The sequence below is a fragment of the Hyaena hyaena genome, unplaced genomic scaffold (assembly GCF_003009895.1).
Source record: "Hyaena hyaena isolate Hyena2069 unplaced genomic scaffold, ASM300989v1 scaffold_43, whole genome shotgun sequence".
NCBI classification, from domain to species: Eukaryota; Metazoa; Chordata; class Mammalia; order Carnivora; family Hyaenidae; genus Hyaena; species Hyaena hyaena.
Genome location: NW_024080675.1, coordinates 276,776 through 301,473, shown reverse-complemented (window position 1 = coordinate 301,473; position 24,698 = coordinate 276,776). Strand labels below are relative to the sequence as shown.

Here is a 24,698-nt window from a genome sequence, read left to right as displayed (position 1 = left end):
AATGCCAGATAAGTGCATGTTTCAAGTTAACGTTTTTCTCATCACTTGTATGTTTATACACAGCATGGGACCTTTAATAAAACCATCCTGGAAACTGAAGGATTGCTCTTCTTCCAAGAATGTAAGATGGTGTGATTTATTATTTTTTTTCTTGTCCTTTGACTACATACTTGTCCTAGCAAATTCATTTATCACTCTCTCATCCCCGTCTTCTTCCACAATTTTCAGACTCTGTATTAGACACTATGCTGTTTTGCCACATCTTAATTCACTTACATCTTAGCATCACCCGACGTAATACAGGCTCAGGGCAATGAAATAGTTTAGATGGGGCAATGGCCCAGCGTATGCAGCTTAGTCCACCTGCCACGAAACCTTCAGGCACAGATGCGCTGGTGTAATAATTTATTAGGTGATTCACAGGGACAAAGTGCAAATGACTTGATTTCTCTGTTTCCCCTAAATTAAAAGTAAAACCGAAATTTCATTACTCAACAGTATCTCTTTCCATTTTTAAACATGGATAGTACAGCACTTCAGACTGTCAGGGATTTGGCTGCAGCAATGAACCAGATTTAAATGCTTCTGGCAGGTAGATACAAGATTCCAACAGTTACCAGTTCTGACCGTAAAAAGTAAAGAGGAATAGATCATTAATCTTAGTGGAGCTTTAAAAACCTGTGGGAAAGTTACATTGAGGCTTTGGCCTCCGGTTCACAAAATACTACTACACTTTAAAGGCTAAAGTAGAAAGCATTTTTATGGATTAACTCTACAAAGTGAAGCACATGTAAAGGGCCTAAAATCAATATATTAATCAGGATATAAAACATTACATTTTCACAGAGGTCTTCAGGGATGTTAGTTTGTCAACAATGACCTATACACAAAATTATCTGTTAATAAACTCACATAACACAAAGCAGTACTTAATGAATTTTCTTTCTCTTTCCCCAATATTAAAAGGGACTAATTGCACTATTATTATTTAACGGCAACAATATCTGCTAATTAGAACACTGAATATTCTGCAAACTGTTACTAGAAAATGTGGAAAATCTTAGAACTACAGGTAATACTGTAAGTAAAAACCCAAAAAAGTGAGAAATTAAACATTTAAAAATACTTGCTTATTACAGTTTTTACTAGGCAAATCCTTATAACCCGTGACACGTCTTATTCAGGTAGTCATCTGATTTATTTTCTTAAAAAATAACTGTAGTCAATATACTTTCATACAAAAACCTTTGAAGTCCAGGACTTGGAGGAACGGCTTTCTAATTTCAGAGGAGTCATTCTACGAGGAACGCTCATTGTAAAAACTTTTATAATTCAGTGTAATTCAAATATAAAATTACTACTTAGTAAAAACACACATAATTCTTTGATCCTAATGTCTCAAAAATGGGGATGTTTTCACTTTTTCAATTTTCAAACTTTCGATTCAAACATTCACATAGTGCCAGCTGTGAGACTAATTAGACCTGCTCTTAACCACTTTACAAAAAAAAACGTCAGCACCATCGCACACTGTGGCCTCACGATGAAAGAAAGAGTAACTGACATCTTAGAAACAAAACCACTAAGACCGTTAAAATTACTACTTGAGAGTATTAGGTCTCCAAGTTGGTATCTCCCACTAGTTTTGTGGGCTTCCTAAATATCTGAGGCAAAACCAAAATAATCCTATAGCTGCCACTTTGTTCTAAAGAAAAGCTTCCTAATAAAATAAGTTTCTACAGAACTGGTTCAGAAAAATAAAGTCTTTCCCCCAACCTAGGGATCTCTTCCTGAAACTGAAGAGAAAAAAGGAAAAAAGAATTGCTGGGGAAATGAAGGCATTATAACCCAGTCTCTTCCTCTCTCTGGCATGCTGGAATGGTCTGTCTCACAGGATGGAAAAGAGGGGGCATGTGCAACACTCCTCTCCTACTACATTTCCCAACAAAATGTAGACATTTTACACGGCTCGGGATAGTAATAAGATGGATTAAGCAACTTGCACAACTTTAGAAAGCATTATTAAGCTCCCTCAAAACCAAACTAAACTGGCTGGCTGGACACTTGTGAACGACCCAGTGATTTTGGAGATGAATTAGGACTTGACAAACAGATGGTCCGCACAATGAAATCAGGCCTTCTGGAAGGGAAATGAGCTGTGGTTTGCAAGAACTCAAATATACTTTGGATCCACTGTAAAGCTTGCCAAAAACATCAACTGAAATTCTGTACTAACTAAAGAGGATGCACTATATTTAAAAATCACTGTCAATTTTACTGGGACTAAGAATAAAAAATATTTACAACTCTTTTACAATAAGGAGCATTTAGATCTCACTTGTCAGGAAAATACGTTTTTGTTATTACAAAGAAAATTGTTGTAAACGTGTTGCTTTGGACATCTGTCTCAAGCATTTAACAGAACCTCTTCCGAATCCGAAACTCCACAGCGCAAAAATAAACATGCAAGCTCTCAAGAACTATTTTACACTTTTTGAAAAAGAATAAAAATTGGACACAAAAGTGTATATGTAATTAAAGAAGAGTCACAGCTCGAGTCTGAACTTAGCCAATAAAGGCAGATGATCTGAAGAGTTATTTTCATTTGGAAGTCCATTAACAGTCCATAAGTCTTGTTCTGTGAGAAGTGATAGCCTGGCCAGAAGTTTCAAGCCACCAACCAGAGCAACTTCAGCTCCTACATTAAAGAAACATATTGCTATTTAGTGAAACTGTCAATAGGTCATTGTAAATGAATCACTGTAAATGAAACAAGTCTTTATTTAAAAAAAAAAAAACGATGATATAGAACTTCAGATCCCTCTGGAAGTCTAATAGGAAACAATTTTTAGAATATGATTAAATTTCATTTAATTTTTTGAAGTGTATTTATTTTGATAGGGGAAGGGAGAGGGGATGCACATGTGAGTAGAGGAGGGGCAGAAAGAGGGAGAGAGAGAATCCCAAGCAGACCCTGTGCTGTCAGTGCAGAGCCCGATGTGGGGCTTGATCCCACAACCCTGGGATCATGACTTGAGCCCAAATCAAGTCAGATGCTTAACCGACTGAGCCACCCTGGCGCCCCATAATTCAATTTCATATTGAGTTATAACCTAATTATAATTCTCCAACCCACAGTAGTTTCGGATGTTTGTTCTTCCTAGTTCAGATGTTTTTGTTTTCAGTTCTACAAATAAGCTTTTTTTAAAGTTTATTATTTTTTTAAAATTAATCTCTGTACCCAGCGTGGGGCTTGTGTTTATGGCCCTGGGATTAAGAGTCACATGCTCTGCCAATGAAGCCAGCCAGATACCCTTGCAAATAATCTTTAGAAGAAAAGTATCAGTGTAAAAATAAGAATGTTACAAGTAATTTGGGATTGACAACTACATAAATTCATTCATCAACTATTCTGGAGTTGTATAAGGCAGAAAGATTGAACCACGGTGGGGCAGGAAGTTTATAAGCTGGCTGGAGAGTAAATTAGTAAACTTTGGGGGTGCCTGGGTGGCTCAACCAGTTGGGTGGCACGGAGAGCTGGCAGAGCAGAGCTTGCTTGGGATTCTCTCTCTGTCCCCCTCTGCTAATGCTCTCTCTCTCTCTCACAAATAAGCATTTTTTTAAAAAATTAGAATATTTTGGTCCCAGAGTCAGTGCTCACAGTAGAGAAAGAGGACATGTCTAAGGGGAAATCATTGGAGGTGCTGGCCCATGGCACACTCGCGCCACCTAGTGAGCACTTCCAGCATGACAACTGCCCCTACAACAGATTCAAAGCAGCAAGACCATTTATTTCCTAGACTTGATCTAGTGGGGAGGGGTAAATCATCTCGAGTATTACTAATCAAGTGATCCTCAGTAGGAAGGAAAACACAAACAGGATAAAGAAGGAGAAAAGGAAAGTAGTACAACAAAACAGGGTTGGGGGGAATCAGAAAAGACAAAAGAGCCGCCCACATTTTGTACCTGCAAAGTTTTCTGAATGATATTATTTGACTGCCAGTCATTTTAAACTGCATTTTCTTCTCCATTTCAAGTCCTTTGGTTAATATTTAAGATATTACACTCATTGAATCATACAAGGAAAAGTGTTTTATCATCTTTGCTTTTCGAAACCACATATTCACATAATGGACTTACCTTTTGGGAAAGATCCAGTATTCCAGAGTCGAGATGACACCACTATCTATTGCTGGCAGTAAGTAAGACCCTCCAATGAAGGCAGTATGTGTTAGTAACACTTAAGTACAAAACTATCTGATGTTGCTCTCAAAAGAGAAACAGTACATTTATGACAACTAAAATCAATAAAATAGAAACCAAGGGCATGAGAGACCCAAAACTCAGCAGCTGACCAGAACTGGAAGGCCGGGTGAAGGACAGAATTCTTAGGCAATAATTTGCTTTGAGGTGCATCACTGACTCTGTGTTTTGCAGGTGATTAGCTGATTTACTCCAATATATTACCAACTTCAAAGTATTTTAAACTTTGAAATCTAGAACGTCACCTAGATGGTTAGCTGACCCTGTCAACCTCAGCCCTGAGTTTTTAGTTACTGTATCCTCAATGCACGATGTCAGATCACACACACTCTTTACCTGGTTGTCCGGCAACATCTTCCTTTGCAGCAGAATAGAAAATATAATCCACAGTTATGGCACTTCGGGAATGACAAGTGGTCACTTCTGGAATTCCAGTGTCAGGAAAATAATGTGAATAAACAGACGACAAGCTGAAATGGTGTTGTAAATGTGAAGATAATCTAAAATGAAAAGAATAAGTGTTTAGCATCCACCAAGTTTTTCTTGATTTTTAGAGTTTCTCCTATTAATTTATTTATCTTAAGATTTTTAATGTTTGTTTATTTTTGAGAGAGAGACAGAGAGTGAACAGGGCAGGGGCAGAGAGAGAGGGAGACACAGAATCCGAAGCAGGGTCCAGGCTCTGAGCTGTCAGCACAGAGCCTGACACAGGGCTTGAACCCACGAACTGTGAGATCATGACCTGAGCTGAAGTCGGAGGCTCAACTGGCTGAGCCACCCAGGTGTCCCTAGAATTCCTCTTTTTTAAAGCACTTTCTCACTTAATTTCCAGACAAAGCCAGGCATTCACACAAGCTTTTTAAAAGAGACAATATCACAATTTGGCATTTATTAATCATGCAGGGATATCCAAAACCCATTCACAAGGCAGTGACACAGAGGGGGGAAAAGCTCAATAATTAACACATTAATGTGATTTATTATTGATTGTAACATATTTAAAAGCCTCCATTTACTAATATGCATTCTAAAACAATTTATAAGTTATTTGTTGTGTTTTTTAAAGGATACTTAATTTAATGACAGAGATAGCACAGGAGCAGGGGAGAGGTGCAGAGAGAGAAGGGGAAGGGGAAGGGGAAGAGAGGGAGAATGGAGGGGGGAGAGAAAAAGAGAGAAAGAAAGGGGGGGGAGAGAAAGAGAATCTTAAGCAGGATCCACGCTCAGTGTGGAAATGATGTGGAGCTCCATCCCATGATCTTGAGATCATGACCTGAGCTTACAATCAAGAGCTGGATGCTCAACCGACTGAGCCACCCAGGCACTCCTGTTGTGTTTTTAAGAAAAAGTGGCCTTTATGAATATTATCTAGAACCCACCAGACTTTTATTGTCAGAGAGGTTACCTTTTTCTAGGACTATTCTTGCTATAATATAACAGATAATTTTGTACTGCATCTTAAAACAGCTTCTGTTAGTAATGGTTTATACTAATCTCATGTTACAAATACATGTGATGTACTAAATTAAGGGTTTAAAAATCATTTCCTATAAACACATCTTGAAGATTAAAGATCTTTTATATCATGAAAAGTTTTTTTTAACGTTTTAAAATTCAACAAACATTTAACAAATAGCTCTAAGTTCTAAGCACTCTCTTAGGTGCTTAAGATACACATGAAAGATGCTGCCCTGCTTTTTAAAAAACTCAATGTCAGGGGCACCTGGGTGAAGCATCTGACTTTAGCTCAGGTCATGATCTCACAGTTCATGAGTTCGAACCCTGTGTTGGCTCTGTGCTGACAGCCTGGAGCCTGGAGTCTGCTTCAGATTCTGCGTCTCCCCCTCTCTCTGCCCTTTCCATGCTGGCACTCTGTATGTCTCTCTCAAACATAAACATTAAAAAAAAAAAAAGCTCAATGTCAAAGAACAAAGGAAGGTAGTTCTTTCAAAATGCCCTTACTTTCAAGTTTTAGTGACATTTCATGTCTAAGGACTTATGTTTACAATACTATTAAATGTAAAATAGGTTTCTGTTACTATTTTTTGATTTATAGATATAAGCTCTGCATATAAGCACACTATATTTACATATAGATACTTAAAAGTATCTTTTCTTATACCTCATTTTGTTATAAAAACATTTTAGAATTATTCAAATCCAAATATTTGTTAGTCAGATTAGCCTTTTTATTAATCTTACTCAGGCACGTTTTTACTATATTTGTAAGGTTTAATCATGAATTTTTAAATATTCTTTTTCAAAAATTCAGAAAATATTACTTATCTTACTAGGTTCTTATATATGAGAGAATATTTTCTCAAAACAAGGTATACAAAATATAGTAAGGCTGAGAAGAAAGCAAATACAATGAGTAAGAGGTGGTTCTAATTTGGTCCCTAAATGTTAAGTGGTAACACAAAAATTAAAAAAGTAACAAAAGAGCTACAACACAAAATCAAGACATTTCAAGACTCTCCCAAAGAGACAAGATCGAGTCTCTATCCTGTTGTATTAACGCGCATCTGTTTCTCAACCACAGCCCCGACTATGTATGCGTCTTCAATACTAGGTAATCCAGGCTCCTGCAGCCCTCCACCTTTGACAACCTTTTCTTGTAGTTTGAGAGATATAAATATTTTTATAAAGTATTTATAAAAATTTAAATATAATTATTTATACTGGTATAACCTTTTTTTGATCAATTCCCCTACAGATTGTTTTGAGATCTAGTAAGTCAAAGGAGGCTAAGCATTCTGTTGAAATCTGAAAGGTATTTCCCTGTGATCTTGACCTTTGTTTAAGTATGTAATAGCAATCAATTTCAGAGTACTAGCTGCTCCAGGTCCGTGGAGAGGCTGTTTGCTTTACATAACACTGCTTAAGCCCCTAGTATGTGGCAAATATCAAGCTTTCCATGCTTTGTGTCATGCAATCCTCACAACTCCCCAAATTATAGATAAGGAAATTGAATCTCAGAGATGTTAAGTTTCTTGCTCAAAATTACACAGCTGAAATGTAGCAAAGTTAGGACTGGAACACAGGTCTATTTGATTTAAGAGCCAGCATTCTTCACCAGCATGGAATAACATAATTTTCATTTTTTATCCAAAGCAATTTTTAAGAAATGGTGTTTTTACCCAACTAAAGTCAGTAAATGCCTACTGTTGCTTTCCAGAACTCACTTTTCGGCCGTCACTAGGACCTCCGTTTTGTCCAGCTCTGTTTCTGTTAGATCACTGTCTGTGCGAACAAAGAGAAATATATTAAACAGTCAATATGCTGTTTTGTTCTCGTTTGCCACAAAATAGTCCTCTCACTCTAGGAACAATATTTAGGATTATCTAGTTTAGACAGGATGCCTACTTAAATGTTTCATCCAGGAATCTATATGTTTTGATGGTCTCCATAATTAGCAAAACTGAAATGCAAATTTCCAAAACAACATGCAAGTAATCCATGCAGAAAATTCTAGGTCAACTTAAAAATGGTAAATTTAGAGTTCTTTAAAAAAGAATTAAGCAAGTAAGCACTATGTTTTTATACACGAATATTCATTCCTGAGATGGTATCCCTTGAAAAATGTAGTTTTATGTCTTCAAAAGGAACACTATTATCAAGGAGACTGCCAAGATATACTGCAAACACTTACCTGTCTTTTCTACTTTTGGTAACTGCTGTACCTCATACACACAGTTCTGTGAGATACCTAGGTTTGGGGGCCAAATTGGAATAGATAAAATTCTTTGTCCCCGTGAAGACTGTTCCTGGCCAGATACCTAAACAAAATTTCAACAGGGATCTTAAGTGAATAGATTTTAAATAGTTTATGTATTGAAAGAGTTTATGTCTTAAATAAGAAGAGGAAATCCAAGAATGGTAAATACTACCCGTTCTTTATCATACGAAGTGATTATTTGTGCTTACAAAATCTTGTTCAAATACAGTTCAGAAAAAAGTTACTATTTACATAAATGACAATCTTTTCCCATACATATTATTCTAATTTGGACATCTACATGATCTATAGCTTTGGACTAATACTGTCCCCCCCTCTTTTGCCACCTGCAACAGAACTCCTATTATATAAAGTACTCAGAGAGATCAACTCTTGCAAAATTTTAAACGATCACTCAAAACTCAGTGGTGGAGAGTTTGTTTTGGTTAAAATCCTGAAGATCAAGTAAATGATCTGAAGCAAGCAACAGAGAGCACAATGAAGGAAAAAAAACATGGGATCAACAGGGGATACAGTCAGCTAAGGAATGAAAATATTTACCATTACGAAAAGGAAGATGTGCAGACTAAAGAAATATTAAATTACTGTTCTGCCAACTATATTGCCCACATCCAGCATTCAAAATCCCGTTCTGCCCCTTTATGAATAGTTCCTTATTTACAAAGTATTTTTTATTAATTTTCAGGTTTTCAGTAGGCTCCGCACCCACAGTGGCTTGAACTCACAACTCTGAGATCAAGAGTCATGTGCTCTACTGAGTGAGCTGGCCAAGCGCCCCTTTACAAAGTGCTGTCTGTCAATGCTTTTATTTTTCCTTCTTCCCCATTTAGAAGTGTTTGCTGCCTGCCCATTCCTGCACGCAGAATGTTGCTGCGGATAGATGGGAAAGCAGAAACTCAACCAAGTGAACACAATTACTCATTATTAGTTGGGGACAATCATCACAGCTTGGTGACCTGAGGGTACTGGGTCATCTGAGGTTTCCAAACAGCCGTGTGACGACCATCCTCATAGTATAGTGAACAGAGAGACTAAGTCCACCTCCTAGTAACGGTGAAGCAAGCACTTACCTTTCCGATGGCGAGTCCTTCATAATTCAATTTTCCTTCCTTTATGAAACTATAGAGTGGAGAACCGGGGACAGAATTAAAGTCACCACACATGACGATGGGGCAGAAGCTGCCGTCTTTCTGATGGGCAACACTGGAAATCTCTGCCAGAAGCATCGCCAGTTGGGTCAGCTTAATATCCCCCCGCCTTGGATTATACAGCAGGTGTGTGTTAGCTACACAGATCACAGGAGAGGCGGCGCTTGGAAGTTTGGGCTGCAGCAGCAGCACTAATCCAACGTTGTCTCTGTCCAACAGAGGAACATCACGGCGGTAGAATTCCACTGGGTTCACTGATAAGAGTGAAAACTTGGAATGTTTGAAGCAAATGGCACAGCCGTCAGGTTTCCTTCCTGTCCGCATCTTGTATTCACAGTGATAACCTAGAAGAAAGGAATAAATTTAACACAAGGGACTGGCATACAAACATATATATGGCAAAACACAGCTCTCCTGATATTTTTGAACAATATTTATCAAAGCGTTTTCTGCAAAACATTAATAATGTAGGATGTTAAGTTTGGGACTGGGTCTAGGTCCTCGGAATGGGTCTTTACTTGCAGACTTTAGTCGTCAATGTTAAGTGCCTTATCACGCTCTCATTTCCATCCTCCTAAAAGCTGTGACAAAGGATATAAGGGCTTAGGATAATCTACCACCCTCACCGCCACTATGGTACATCTCTGACCTTTTGGCCTATAACTCTTCCCCATTGTCAACACTCACCGCCTCCTCACCTGCCTAGCACTCCTACCTCAGGGCCGTGGCTTTGCTATTTGCTATTTCCATTATCTGCAATGCTCTAGGCGTGGCTCGTTCCTTCGCCTCCCTCCCGTAAGTCTTTGCTTAAATGTTACCTACCTTCTCTGATCATTGTTTAAAATTGAAATGTGACCCATTCTACCTACCTGCTTTTCTCCAAAATTATCATTACCTAATGTGCTATTTAAGTATTTATTTGTTGTCAGCCTTCCTCCACCAAAATGTAGGCTCCATAAGGACAGAGACTTTTCATCTATTTGGCTCACAGTTTAGACCAGTGCACAGGATGTAGTAGGCATTCAAAGAATATTTGCTGAGGAATGAATGCAAAGTAGGCAGCATTTCTCAAACAGATGTACTGTTTCTAGACGTGTTCACTCATCAAGCAGGTTTTTAGCTTCTTCCCGTTAGCTAACTGGACTCTGATATGGAACTCAGAATCTGAGAGGTCTAGCTGTGGCTACAGCAACTGCTGGAAAGGAAGCTATTAAGAGATTCTTACACGCTTTTCTGTTTGAATCGAAATTCTGTATCAACACAAAAGTTTCCACTTGAAATACCTCAATCTTTTCCTGACTTTTTGAAATGGGTATTAAGTTTTTTCAAAATTAAGATTTTTTTTTTTTGCCAATATACCACACATCTTTGTTAGCAAGTTATGCTTTAATAGTACACAAATCTTCCAAAATAAATCTGGCTAGAATAAAAGTTACATTGTACCCAAAGATTCCAAACTTGGTCTGATCTCTGCTCCATAATGATCTTCTTGAACTTCTTGCAAACAAAGTACCTTGGAAGAAAAAAAATGGTTTGAATTAAAACAAAGAGTAAATATGAACTTTCTGGTGCTTTCATCTTTAAAAACAGGCTTTTAAAATTCTAAAAATCTAATGAAACTTAAAATAAAAGACACAATCTTTTTTTTTTAATTATCAAATTAATGTTTCCAAATTTGATCAGTCCCCCAAACCCTGGCCTTTACATATATGAAGCTCTCTCTCTTACTATCCCAAACTGGTATTTCCCCAAAGAAATATTTTTAATTTACATGTTGGGGTAGTTTTCTTGATTTAAAATGTTCCTTAGTACTAAGTCCTTCTAGTACTTTCTCGAGGTAATTTGAATGCCATCCTCTAGATTTTTATAAGAATGATTTACATTTCAAGTCAAAGGAAACAGTTACTAAATACCTAATATAATGCCAGTCCCTGTCTCAAAACGGTCTGTTAAAGTAGAACTTTTTGGATCTTTTCTTTGAAAATTTAATGATTATTTATACCAACAACCGTTACCAAATGACTCTTTGGAAGTCATGCTACGTTGTTAAAAACTGTTCCATCACTATGTTTAAAACCTTCTCAGGGCACCTGGGTGGCTCAGTCCGTTAAGCATCTGACTCTTGGTTTCAGCTCGGGTCATGATCTTACAGTTTGTGAGTTAAAGTCCCACATCAGGCTCTGTGGGGCTTGATATGGCACAGATCCTGCTGCGATTCAGTCTCTCTCTTCCTCTCTCTCTCCCTATCTGCCCATCCCCTGCTTGCTCTCTCCCTCACTCACTCACAAAAATAAATAAACAAAACAAAAAAAACAAACAAACCCCCCAAAAACCCAAAAACCTCCTACCACAAACCAAACAGATTAAAACCATTCAGTACACAAGTGAACTTTTCTTATGTGAAGAATTTTGGAGATATTCTGCACTTACATCTGCATCAAAGTGTTTAATTTCTTTCAAAATATTGGGAAACCTAAAACTCCAGTGTAAAACTGGCCGCCGGCAGTGTCTATAGAGGTGTGAATTGTCTTCCAATAAATCTTGTGAAAGTATATTATAGGACATCACTGAAAAGTCAAACTTGGTATCGCTGTCTTCACATGTGGAGTCAACATTTTTGTCTTCTAGGATCTTTGTCTTGTCTTTACTATGGTTACATATATATTCCCAATGCCGTTGTATTGTGCCTGTTAAAATACATTGAACAACATATAAAGAGTTAGTGAAAAACAAACCATAAATTTTCCTCTATGTAAGCTTTTTCTTGCCTTTTAAAAACTCCTACAGGCGATGAACAGAATGTTTTCCCCTAGGAAATGGCAACATAGCCCTAAGTAATTGTAAATTGTCATCAAATTGATTACAAAGGCAGTAAAATGATATAATGACTGACCAACAGGTACAAAACAAGTTTAAAAGGATCTGGCAAGTCATTTTGGAGACTGAGAGTATGTTAATAAAGCTAAGACTGAATAGGCATCCTAGTTTCTCACTTAATGGTTAAGAAGTGGATCTGCCAGACAAGCTTGGCAACTTCATAACCATAACAATATACAGTTGACCCTTGAACAATGCGGGGGGAGGAGGGTCAAGGGTACCCCCCACCCCTGCAATGGAAAATCTGCATAAAACTTCTGACTCCCCCAAAACTTAACTAGTAATAGCCTACCACTGACTGATAGCCTTACTGATAACGTAAACAGTAGATTAACATGTGACACATGTATTACATACTGTATTCTTACAATCAAGTAGGCTAGGGAAATGAAAATGTTATTAAGAGGAGAAAATAGGTTTAGAGTGCCGTGTCGTACTTAATCAGAAAGGTACACGTGTACGTGGACCTACACAGCTTGTGTGTTGTTCAAAGGTCAACTGTATTTGTATGTTACAGCCGGCTTTTCAATAAGATGATTTCGCACCGTATTTTATTTAGTATGAGTAAGACAAGATCATCAAATGATTAAGCTCTAGCAAGAACTTATCTCAGAATTCTGGTTTCGACATGAATGAAGGGTATATGATGGCAATACGTGGAAGCAGTATTTAGTGGAACGATGCAAACAAAAAGAATGCAAGAATTCTTTTTAATGGACACCAAATCAAAAATGAGAGAGAACACAGGTGCAGAATGCTAGGTAAGGGCTGGCTAAAGAACCCAGCATACAGCGAGCGACCAGGAATGTGTGACAGTTTACATTCTGCAAAGATACAGTGATACGAGAGAATCCGACAGCATGAGATTTTGCAGTTATAGGTAGTTCTTCACTTAGACACGAGCTGCATACACACACAAAGGTACACACACACACCCCTTTGGCCTTGTTTCCCTCACCCCACCATTAATTAAGGAGGATATTCTTACTGCCATGGAAACCATGGAGAAAAATGTGGCACTTTTAGAGATTCTATGAGCTCAACAGAAGGGGAAAACAAGGAAAGGGAAGAACTTGGGAAAACAGATTTGGAGATGGACTTTCAAGCCTGAATAAGATTACAGGAAAAACCTCAGCCCTAGAACATCTCCCTTCTCCTGCATAAAGGTTTTTGCGTCACTGGATTACAATGCCTAGGATTCCAGTAATTAAAAATTAAATTGAGGAAAAAAATTCCATACATAGGGGGAGAAAAGACCAAAAGGAAACACCAGTATTTTTAAGAGTGGTTATTTCTGAGTGGAAGGAGTGTGGGTGATATTTCTAAATCTTCTACAATGATAAATTTACAATCAGAATACCAATATACTCCATAGAAATGCCAATAAAGTGAAAATTTAAAAACACCCTCTGGGAAACATGTTTAATATCTGCTGCATGGAAGGAACAGAAATTTTGACCAGAGGCTAGAAAAGGAAGATCATTTTTATGAATAGTGAGGTCTGGGTGGAACACGGTGCTGGGAGACATACGGTACCATGAAGGTATAAGAGCCTGAAGAGAAGGGGAAAGAAAAAGGTGGAAGGAAAGAAAACCAAACTAAACAAAAGCCTTCAATGATTACAGAACTTGGCCCAGAGCTTGTTCTGTACCCGGGAAAGGGATGGAAACCCTCCTCTTCCCCATCCTTCACTGAATATGGAGAATCCTACCTGCAAAGGCCCAGAACCACAGCTAACTGCACACCCCCCGCAGAACTACTATGACATTGTAACAGTGTGTATGGGGAAAACGGAAACTGGGGATCATCAACTGATTCTCAAGAACTAATTATCTAGAACACAATTCATTCATAAATTGGGGACTGTCTATAATGGTTTGTAGCCACAAATCACAGTCTTCTTATGTACAGGAGATAAAGGGCTCTAGTCATGCAAACAAAATGCAAGCCACCATGATAAAGTTACAGCCCTACGCTGGTGCCACTATCATATTAAGATATGAAAAATGAAGGTCTAAAAAAGTTGTTCATATTTTCCTGTAAAATATGTATATGTAAGGGCACATAAAATTCACTGAGATTTGTACAGTCCTGACAAGTGTTTGTAAGCCAACTCTTTTGCAGTTCCTTTTTTGAAATAACTGAAACCATCAAATTATCTAATTAATAGTGTCTTTCAAACTTTGCAAACTTGTATGACTCTCTGGCATTACTTTTTGCGTCATGACCATCAATCCCTCATAGGCTGGGGCTAGGATGATGGGGGAAATACATATTTTCTCCTGACCACATTTGCTTTTAGTAAACATACAGAAATGTGTTTGAGAGCTAGGGTTCCATGGAAGACAATTTGAAAACGACTCATAAAGAGGACAGTCTCTGGCCTTCATATACTTCACAACATAAAGTCACACTACAAAAGCTTATATACCTTCCATGTCAGGAGGAACAAGGTGGTCACAGCAGAGAAGACAGATGAATCAAAGAAAGTAAGCAATAGGCCTGATCAGGTTTTTAGGGTGCCTAATTAAAAAGTCATAATTGTGTCACACAATTCCTTCAAATACCACTTTAAAGTGATAGGCAAGTTAGAAGGCTGTTCTCTTGATTGAAAAGTATTAGTGAATTATCGGAAGTCACAAATATGGCTTAACGAAGAGCATTTTCCTTATTCACAATACCTAGGAAGAACGGACATATAAAGAGTCAGGTTGCAATCAAAGTTTATCAGTATGTAAATGTCATCCCCCATCCATTAAAGGGAAAACACCACCACCACAATTTTCTGAGTACCTACTATGAAGCCAACAGTGTATTAGGCACTTTGACATGTCTCATTTCATCTTCAACAGGCTTTCAAAGTAGGCATTATTTCACACTTGGAAACCAAGGAGGAGAGAGGCTCCATAACCTGTCCAAGTTGACACAATTAGTGGTGGGACAGAATGACAGCAGGGAGTGGTTCCTGAGCCCATGCTTATGTCAGTAAGCCACGGCTCCACCTGGGAGCACACCAGATTTACAGAAGGCTAAGCATGAGAGCAGTGTGCTGACCTGATGAACAATGAATGCATGAATGAAAAGCAATCTCATGTCGCCGTACAGCCCTAGATTTATAGGTTATGGATTGACTGCTCTTAGGAGCCTAATTTTAATGCCTCTAAATACACCTGTCGCTCATTCAAACGAATACTGGTTTATGAACATATGCTGTGGTTAAGTACTATACAAATAGATTTTTTACGTTCAGTGCTTACAATTTCTCCTCAAATTTATTGTAGAATTTCTTCTTAAAAGAGCACTAATTAATCTTCTAGCTTAACCTGCAAGCTCTGACTTCCAAGTGAGACTAACTCTGTAGGACTTTGTTTGAAAAACTTATGTCGGCTCTCTACATAGAAACACAACAGTCTACTTCCAAATATCTCCAGAGGAATTTTCTTCCCCCAAAACCATGGCTCAGTAAGAAAGATAACTCCAAGTTCCACTTCGATAATTCATATATGCTTTAGGGGAGGAGGTAGCACAGAGGGAGTCTAGTCGGTTGTAAAGAATCTGACAAAACTAGAAATAATCAACATATTTAGAGAAAACTCATTCTCAAAGTTGAATAAGATGTGGTTCCCTTATGAAAAGATAAAACGTCCGACAGACTCAAGATTATATATAAAACCCAGTACAAGAGATACACTGAATAAGCTAAAATCTTACTCTGTAAAAAAAAAAAAATCTTTTGTTTAATGATTGTGTGTATTTAAGAATATCCTTTGGTCTTACATAAAAAGGTTAGATTAAAAATAAAAACATGAGGGGCACCTGGCTGGGTCAGTCAGTGGAACATGTGACTCTTGATCTCAGGTTGTGAGTTCGAGTCCCATGTTGGGTGTGGAGATTACTTAAAAATAAAATCTTTAAAGTACATAAGTAAATAATAAAAACATGAAATTTAATTTTTTTATAGATCTGTGGACTCCAAAGAACATATACCAATTTCTAGAAAGTCTAAGGACCTCTGTTTTAAAAACAATGAATTTGATAATTATTCTTAAATTAAACAATGTTTTAATCTAGCCCTACATTCTTTCCCAACCTCATTCTCCATCTCTCCCTCTCTCTATATATATGCTTTCTTCTAAATACACAAAAGATAAAAACAGATATAAATCAAGAGGTCATTTAAAAAAAAATTTCCTTTTTCCTAATAGAAAACTAACGGCTGAAAATAAATACTGAACCCCTCTAAAACCTCGAGGGGGTTTTAAGGATTATTAGATAGGAAAGTGTCAATCATTCTATGGCTTACGTCTATTTCTCCACCAAGATAAACGTCACCTTTACCTTGGTGTTTTCTTCGTTTTGATGAAGGCTCATCTCCCTCAGAGTTCATGATGTAACTAGAGAGATGGATCAAAGAGGTGTGGCTCAGGCTGTCAGGTCTCCAGTTATGGTACTGAAACGGAGTTCTAGACTCAAACAAACAAGGTGGTCTCCAATGTAGTGAAAAATGCCTACTACTGAAGTATGGATAAGGAGCTCGAGAGTAATGTCCAGGCCACCTCATACAACTAGAAATATGTCTGTTCCAGCAACACCTTTGCAGATTCTCCCACGGTGTAGTCCAATCTCTGCCCAGACTCTTCTGGTCGTGGGGAAACATGGGGTATCTAAAAGAAATAAATACACTCCTTCAGGTACCACTTTTTGTTCAGCTATAGCACATAAAATCCAAATGTTTCCTCAAGGAAAGATAATGTCTGATATCTAAAATCTGACTTCTAGGGTGGCTCAGTTGGTTAAGTGTCCGTCTCTTGACTTTGGCTCAGGTCATGATCTCATGGTGGTGGGATCGAGACCCACGTCGGACTCTGGACTCTGAGCTGAGCATGGAGCCTGCTTCAGATATTCTCTCTCTCTCTCTTTCTCTCTGTCTCCCGCTACCTCTCTCTCCTACTCGTGTGCTCTCTCTCTGAAAAAAGAAGAAAAATATGAATCTAAAAAAAATTTTCAAGATCTATAAAGGACGGGTGAAAGCAGCTGTGATTTAATTATCAGTAGCAGTATCTCAAAGCTGTCCTTCAACACCTATGAATGGTATTCAAAATACCTAACATAGAATCCACCAGGCTCCCAAACCACATACACTTCAAAAAGTCCTCAGTTCAACTGAGAAATTAACCATCAAACTGGTTTTCAGAGTCACTTTCTAGTATCTTATAAACTCTGGATAAATAAAATCCACAGCAACCATAATAGTGAAATCACTATGGAATACATAAGCTGACTACAAGTAAAGCCAATCTCTCCTTCAACTTGGGTTTGGAGTAAAAACAGGTTTCTGAACAGTGTTTTTTTTTTTTTGTTTTGTTTTTGTTTTTTTTTTTTTTGACCAAGATTACATTTTCCAAACATCTGTATAGCTAGGAAAAACAAAAACCTATCACAACTTCACCAAACTACCTCTCTTGCTAATTGGTAGGTGGGTAATTCATTTTTCCATCTTTTTTTTTTTTTTAAAGGCATGCTTCTCCTTGAGGGAAATGAAATGGGATAGCACTTACTCATTAATAATTCACCAACACTCCAAACCTAGCAGCACCAATTTACTGATCATCCAAAGTATCTCCAAAGTAGTGTTATCATGAACTTGAATAGTTATGTTGTTCTCGGGCTCCTCTTAAGAAACAATACAACTCAAACACCATCTTCTTACCATACTATTCTGGCAAAAAGTTTCGATTCAGGGGACTTGTATCCTTTCCTAGAATTCATTAAAGGTATACTTCCAAGATAGTGTTAATAATGTCCACTTCTACCACCAAAGAAATTTAGCTTAAACAGTATCGACTGTTATTTAACTTGTATATGTTCATTTCATTTTAAAGGCCTTTAAAATTTTTATTATATACTTTTGCTGTTTATGCATTCTCAAATTGTTCTATAAATTCAACTTAATTGTCAACTTTAAAGACATGACATGGGCCGACTATTCTGCTTTGTGACAACTCTGCAAGTCATAGAGATTTGGGTGCTTGGACCATCCTAATAAGCTACTGTACTGAAATACAATTCTTGTGCTCCGAAACTTATTCTCTGTATTTGTAGTTACTTCTAGAGATGTCTCCTTCTCTTAAGATGATAAGCTCCGTCAAGGCCAGAGCTTTCTTACTCATTTTAATCCTGGTCTCTTCTCAAGTGCCTAGCACAGTGCCTGGCACACAGCTGGTACTCAGGAAACATTGTAGAAATGAACTGTCATCAAGCCCCGGACTACAGGAGATTAAAACCGGATCCCCCAACATATAATAATTAATACAGTGCTGTTTCCCAGGTGCGGTACACCAGTCCGTTTCATACCGTACACAATTAAACTTTTCGATTTTTCACATCTAAGTATTTATTAGGAAAAAACCCATAATCAGTATATCAAACCCAAGATTTCGTGGATACTGCTTGGGGTGATGCCCATACAGGCAGCACTACTTAAGTGCTTTTTCAAAACATGAGTCAATTTCAAGAGGAATGCAGCAAACACAAGTGTGGAACGAGAATTTGGTAAAAAATCGTAAAGGCTGATACGCAAATGACTAAAGTTTGAGAGAGACACTAACATCAAACAACAAACCCCCGGGCGTGCGTGCGACGCGCGCGCCTCTCTCGGGGTCAGGCCACCCCGGGACCTGCTGCGGCCCCGCGGCCTCCCCGCGGAGGCTCAGCTCCCCGCGGGTGCTGAGGCCTGGGAGGAGGCCGGGGACCGGGGCGCGGGCTCGGGCTGGCTCGGGGGCAGGGCTGGGGGCAGTGGGCCGGGGCTGCGAGGCCCAGCCAGGTCGGGAAAGCACGAGCCCTGCGGGCCACCGATCGGCCCGGGCCGGACCCCGCGGCCGAGCGTCCCGCCGGCTGCGCGCCGGGTTTACCTATCCCTCGGGGTCTCCGGAGGCTCGTCCCGGCGGCACCGCCGCCTGGACCCTCTTCTCCTCCTTCCTCCCCCAGCCCGCCCCGCCCCGGGTTAAGCCGGGCCGCCTGCCCCCGCCCCTCCCTCCTCCCTCCCGCCACCCAGCCCTACTGACCGGCCTCTTCCCACCACACAGCGGCCGTAGCCTCTCCTCACACAGCGCCACGCTTCCATTTTTCCCTTTGCGGACGTCGGATTGCCAGGCTCGGCGCTCAACCTCAACCTCTACACCCGACCCGGCGGCCGAAAGCACCGGGGGCTCCCCATCACTAGACGTCGGGTCTCCCGGCCCGGCTGCAAGGCATGCTGGGAGGTTCGGGCTCGGCGGCCGCCAAGTCCCCATCTTGCGCCGCGAAAGTCTGCGAATGACAACCCCGAATTGCGTTCCAGAAGCATGCGCAGAGCGGGGGAAGCACGGACGGCCATTTCGGAGGAGGGCAAACGCCCCGCTTGTGTCTTAAAGAAACAAGAGCTAAACTAAGGGCCGAACAGCTTTGTGTAGGCCTATGGGAGGGTAGGAGGTGTTGACTTTGTGAGACCTAAGAAGAAAAAGGTGTGTTTTAGCGTATTTTTATGATGTCCTAAGGAGAGTCAAAAGGCGGACGCCCCGGGTGGGGAACTCTGTGTTTCGGTAGAACTGTGATACCAGGGATTTTTGCAGTTAATTTTGGAACACATCCGCAGGGCTCGCGTGTGTGTGTGTGTGTGTGTGTGTGTGTGTGTGTGTGTGTGTGTGTGTGTGTGTGTGTGTGTGTGTGTGTAGTGTCTCTCAATAGTGTGTGTGTGTGTGTGTGTGGTGTCTCTCAATATTAGCATAGGATTCTAGATGATTGGAAAACATTCTTTAGGTGGAGACCCCTCTGAGAACGAGAGAGAGGGAGGAAGAGAGAGAAACTGAGGAAGAAAGAAGTATAAAGTGGGGAGGAGCAAAGGCTACTGCAAGGCAGAATTACTGCTTTTGTAAGCTTTTTGGGAGAGCAGTGAATGGAGTCATTTCTTGGGAAGCCGTTTTTTGTTCTCTTGTATGTTAATAAAGAAATCTGATGTACTTGAAAAACATTTTCCCTCAGTAGAAGTATAGTTGATTGCCATCAGCTGTGATGGCTAGTCTTGTATAAAGTTACTGCCAACGCCGAATTAGTGAATACGGAACCATTGCCTCTAGTGGAAATACAGGCCTAGGTTCCCCTGAGCCTCCGGTCATAGTTTAGTCACCTGATTGATGCTTAACCTATTTTTTTTTTTAAATATGTGTTTCTGGTTAAAGACACTTCATTTAGTATATATTTTTGACTCCTTCACATTGAATTCGTGGTCAATAGCACTATAACTCAGGCCTGAGTGAAGCTTAGCTAACACATTTATTTTCGCCATAAGGCACATCGCAGACTTCTTGTGCTTAGGACAGCACTACAGCACTACCCTTGGGGGTCATTTTAAACAGCAAAATCACCCACAAAAAACACAAAAATGTGAAAAACATGGTACTAAATAGACTGTGAAGAGGACAGTTGTTTGTAGTGTGAGAGCCGAAAGAAGAAAGCAAGCTTTGCTTCCTTACACCTCAGCTGGGAATATACGACATTTTTCACCACTCTGCATACGTCCATGAATGACTGCAAAAGCACTTGCAAGTATTGATTTTGGAGTTGGAGATAAATTTTAGTAGGTAGACAAATTCACAAATACATACTGCATGAATAATAATGGTCAGATGTATTTCTATTTTATACTGCTGTATTTTCTTATTGTACTGAAAGTTTTGCAGTTTATTATATTTATTGACTACTATCTTGTATGTCTTATTTCCATAATGAGCTTGTAAATACCCTGTGAGCAAGGATCATGACCCATTTTTTTTCAAAATTTACCGCACCTAGTGCTGTGCTAAGGACACAGAATAAGATTGTAGACATTTTTGATTGAATGATTAACACAGGATCAGAAGTAGGGCAGATATGTGAATGAACAGAAACTTCTCCCTTTAGTACATCCTATATCCTCTGGTTTGTAATGTGTAAGGAGAAATGTAACACTTTGAAATAAGCAAAAAAGATTAATGGCTGTCCTTTCAGTGGAATGCTGGCGTTTGGAGGATTGTCTGATATTAAAAGATACTCACCTTTATCTTGAATCAGACTATTTTAGAATTCTGTAGTGATTAAAGTTAACTTTTAGAGAACAGATGGTAATACAAATGATTATTATCTATGAACAGTGAGTTGAGTTCAATTCAGTGGAGGGAAAACTTTCTTTCTCTGTAGAAAAGCCAGTTTTGCATCCATTTGCAAGGTCAATATTCCTCATCTGTAAAGTGTCTGCTTTTTGGATTCTCCTGGAACAGACTGTAATATGTGTCAGAGAGAGTTAATAAAAGAGTTAATAAAATCATTTTGTATAACTACCTTTTAAATTATTTCTTTTAGAATTATCCTTTAACAGATTTACAGTTCCCACCAAGATGCCCAGTGTCTTCATCTGATAGAACCAGATGAACTCATGACCAGAGAGCTCTAGCTCATGGATTGCCAAGTCCATGTATTTCTTCTGCTTTCAGAGGTGACTCTGAAGCACAACAGAATTTTTCAATCTCTGTTTTCCTAATTTTAATTTTCTTCTCCACCAGTTTTGTGTTTTGGCTTGTGTATGGTTAATAAATTATGCCTCTCTGGTGGCAGTAGTGATTGGCAATTTGGTAGTATGGTCTGGCCACTTGGTGATCTCTGTAAAAGGATAAATGACTTACAGAGATTTTTTTTTTTTTTTTTTTTTTTTTGGTATTGGGTGAAAGACAGCAGAGAATCTAGTTTTGTTATTTTTTTTTTTAAATATTTTTATTTATTTCTAGGAGAGAGAGAGAGAGAGACAGCGTGAGCAGGGGAGGGTCAGAGAGAGAGGGAGACACCGACTCCAAAGCAGGCTCCAGGCTCTGAGCTGCAGTCAGCACAGAGCCCGACGCGGGGCTCGAACCCACAAACCGCGAGATCATGACCTAAGCGAAAGCCGGAAGCTTAACCGACTAAGCCACCCAGGCACCCCTAGTTTGTTATTCTTGTTCATTTGTCTTTGTTTCTTATTTTGAGCTCACAAATTCTGTGCCTACTGGGAAGAACAATTCTTTGGTATCTGGACTAGTTTTTGTGTTTCTGTGTTGATTCTTGACATGTGGCTGAAATTGTAGACTCAAAGCCATAAACTCTCTAGATGTCTATGTGTCTATGTGTCTGTTATTTATGAGGGCTTTACCTCTCATTATATGAAAATGAGATGTCCTACATCTGGACGATGTCAATAAGTTAAATTATGAAGTATATTTTATTAAAGGAGCTGTGCTCTGATTGGCTTATAGAGACAAATGAGCACTTGTATAAATTTTTTAAAGATTTTATTTTTAAGTAAGCGTTGTACCCTGTGTGGGGCTTGAGCCCACAACCCAGAAATCAAGAGTCACATGCTACACTGACTGAGCCAGCCAGGTGCCCTAGCACTTCCATAAATTTAATTTCTAAAATTACCTGAAAAAAAGAAATAAAAACACTTTAAATGTGATCTACTTAAAAGAAAAATATATTGGGGCGCCTGGGTGGCTCAGTCGGTTAAGCGTCCGACTTTCACTTAGGTCATGATCTCACGGTTCGTGGGTTCGAGCCCCGCGTCGGGCTCTGTGCTGACTGCCAGCTCAGAGCCTGGAGCCTGTTTCAGTCTATGACTCCCTCTCTCTCTGACCCTCCCCTGCTCACACTGTGTGTGTCTCTCTCTCTCCTAGAAATAAATAAAACATTTAAAAAAAAAAAAGAAAAGTATATTATTATAGAAACTAATCAGAAATGTTTTAAGAATTGAAGTTTAGATAATTAAGGTCAATCTCCAGTGAGCAGGTCATTTCTTTCTTGACGTAGTTTAGTGCTAACAAGAAATGGGTAGAGACATTGATGTTTCAAAATACCATCCCATCATAACTGCACAGATAGTCAGGGATTGAGGCAGTGAAGAAGGGCAGTCAAAAAAACCTCGGGGTTCAAGGTGTCTACTAAAGGGAAACCAAGTTTTTTAGACAAGCATACAGATATTCATCAGGTACTAGGGGACTGCTTAAGACCTCAGGAATTTGAATTGACTGGGCTGGGATGTGAGTAGCAAATATGGCAGTCAGGTGTGAGTTAAACCTCTCAGTGGGACTGACGTTTCAAAGAAAGTGGAAGTGCTTAAAATCCCACACTTCTGTGATGTGGGGACTCTCAAGAATTCTGTGCCCACTGGGAAAGGGCACAGTTCTTTAATACCTAGACTGATGAGTTTTTGTGTTTCTGTGTTTACTCTTGGTCTATGAACATTCTTCCTGCCCAAAACTATAAAGCAGGTAAGACTGCCCCCTCTCTTCCACTGAAACTGCCAAGGCTGTCTATGGAGCAGAGATGAGGATGGAGAGATGTAGTGGCATGAAGTCAGAGAGTGTGTCTCCTCCTGAGGAGTAAGTCACGAGTGGAAGCACTTTTCAGAGTGCAACAGAGGCACATAGAAGCTCACGACAGAATTAAGTGCTGTATAGCTAGAAATAGAGATGGCTAGAGCTACGGAAATGTGGCGGAAGAGAAAATAATACTCAGGATGCACATTTTGAACAATAGCAGAGAGACTTGGAATTATCTGAAAATTGTTTTTCCAATCCTTGAGCAGGTAAGTGACCATTTCAGCATCTGGACTGGGATGTCCGGATTGGATCTGCAAACAAGGCAGAGCCAGGAGGTAGAAGAAGAGTCCAAAACAAACTGAAACAGAAACGTTTTACTTTGATACACCTGGAAAAGGCCTTCACTGGCTTCCAGAGGACAGGAGGAATCAGAAGGTAATACCATATTGCTCAAAGTGTACAAACTTGCAGTTATAAGATGAAGAAGTTGTGAGACCTAATATATACCGTGATGAGTATGGTTAATAATAACGTATATTTGAAATTTGCTAGAGAGTAGATCTTAAATGTCCTCAACACACACACACAGACACACACACACACACAAATAGTAACTGTGAGGTGATGGATATATTATAGTAGCTTGATTGTGATGATCATTTAAAAATGTATACGTATATCAAAACATCATGTTGTACGCCTTAATATATACAGTTTTTATTTGTCAATCATACCTCAATAAAGCTAGAGGAAAGAAAGTTATTGCCATAATAAGAGCATAACATATGTAGTTTGTTAGGTTCCAATTTAAATAATATTTCCAGATACTATTTTAGTTATACCTCTTTATCAGGTATACTCCAATGATATTTGCAGTTAAAATTCATTCACTCATCCATTTATTCATTTATCCCTACACCCAGCATAAGAAATAAGGTATTACAAGGGGCACCTGGGTGGCCCAGTCAGTTAAGTGTACGACTTCAGCTCAGGTCATGATCTCGCGGCTCACGAATTCGACCCCAAGTCCAGTTCTGTGCTGACACCTCACAGCCTGGAGCCTACTTTGGATTCTGTGTCTCTCTCTTTCTCTGCCCCTCCCCTGCTCATGTTCTCTCTCTCTCAAAATAAACAAAATAAACTTTTTTAAAAAAGGAAGTATTACAAATATAACTGAAGGCTCTTGGTACCCCATACACAATGCCATTCCCCTTCATCTTCCCAAAGGTAACTACTGTCCTGATTTTGGCTCTTTTCATTCTCGTGTGCTGTTAAGCTTTTCCATTTATTTTAAGTATTACAAACAACATG

The 24,698-nt window shown here is 39.2% G+C and overlaps 1 protein-coding gene across 5 annotated transcripts; it reads right to left on the bottom strand.

Moving 5' to 3' along the window:
- Positions 1–742: 742 nt before the first annotated feature.
- Positions 743–19,321, bottom strand: ANGEL2 (angel homolog 2). Of its 5 annotated transcripts, none has more exons than XM_039230075.1 (9): positions 19,092–19,321; positions 16,366–16,691; positions 11,581–11,837; positions 10,594–10,663; positions 9,073–9,494; positions 7,916–8,042; positions 7,449–7,506; positions 4,600–4,763; positions 743–2,698 (listed from the first exon to the last, which is right to left on the bottom strand). In XM_039230075.1, exons 1-9 carry the CDS (start codon positions 19,148–19,150, stop codon positions 2,547–2,549), a joined length of 1,635 nt encoding a protein of 544 aa, XP_039086006.1. In that variant the 5' UTR covers positions 19,151–19,321; the 3' UTR covers positions 743–2,546. The 5 variants fall into 5 exon arrangements, with proteins under 5 accessions (XP_039086006.1, XP_039086008.1, XP_039086007.1 ...); XM_039230077.1 differs by lacking the exon at positions 19,092–19,321 and adding an exon at positions 18,939–18,988; XM_039230076.1 differs by lacking the exon at positions 19,092–19,321 and adding an exon at positions 17,586–18,905.
- Positions 19,322–24,698: the final 5,377 nt, after the last annotated feature.

Bases quoted from the DNA above. Each gene is read 5' to 3' on its own strand.
- ANGEL2 (XM_039230075.1), bottom strand. From the start codon at position 19,150: ATGGAAGCGTGGCGCTGTGTGAGGAGAGGCTACGGCCGCTGTGTGGTG. The intron at 9,495-10,593 runs GTACAATGTAAC...CCTTTCTTCTAG, and splicing joins ACCAAGTTTGGAATCTTTGG to GTTATCACTGTGAATACAAG. The intron at 2,699-4,599 runs GTAAAGAGTGTG...TCTTTAATGTAG, and splicing joins AGATGTTGCCGGACAACCAG to GAGCTGAAGTTGCTCTGGTT.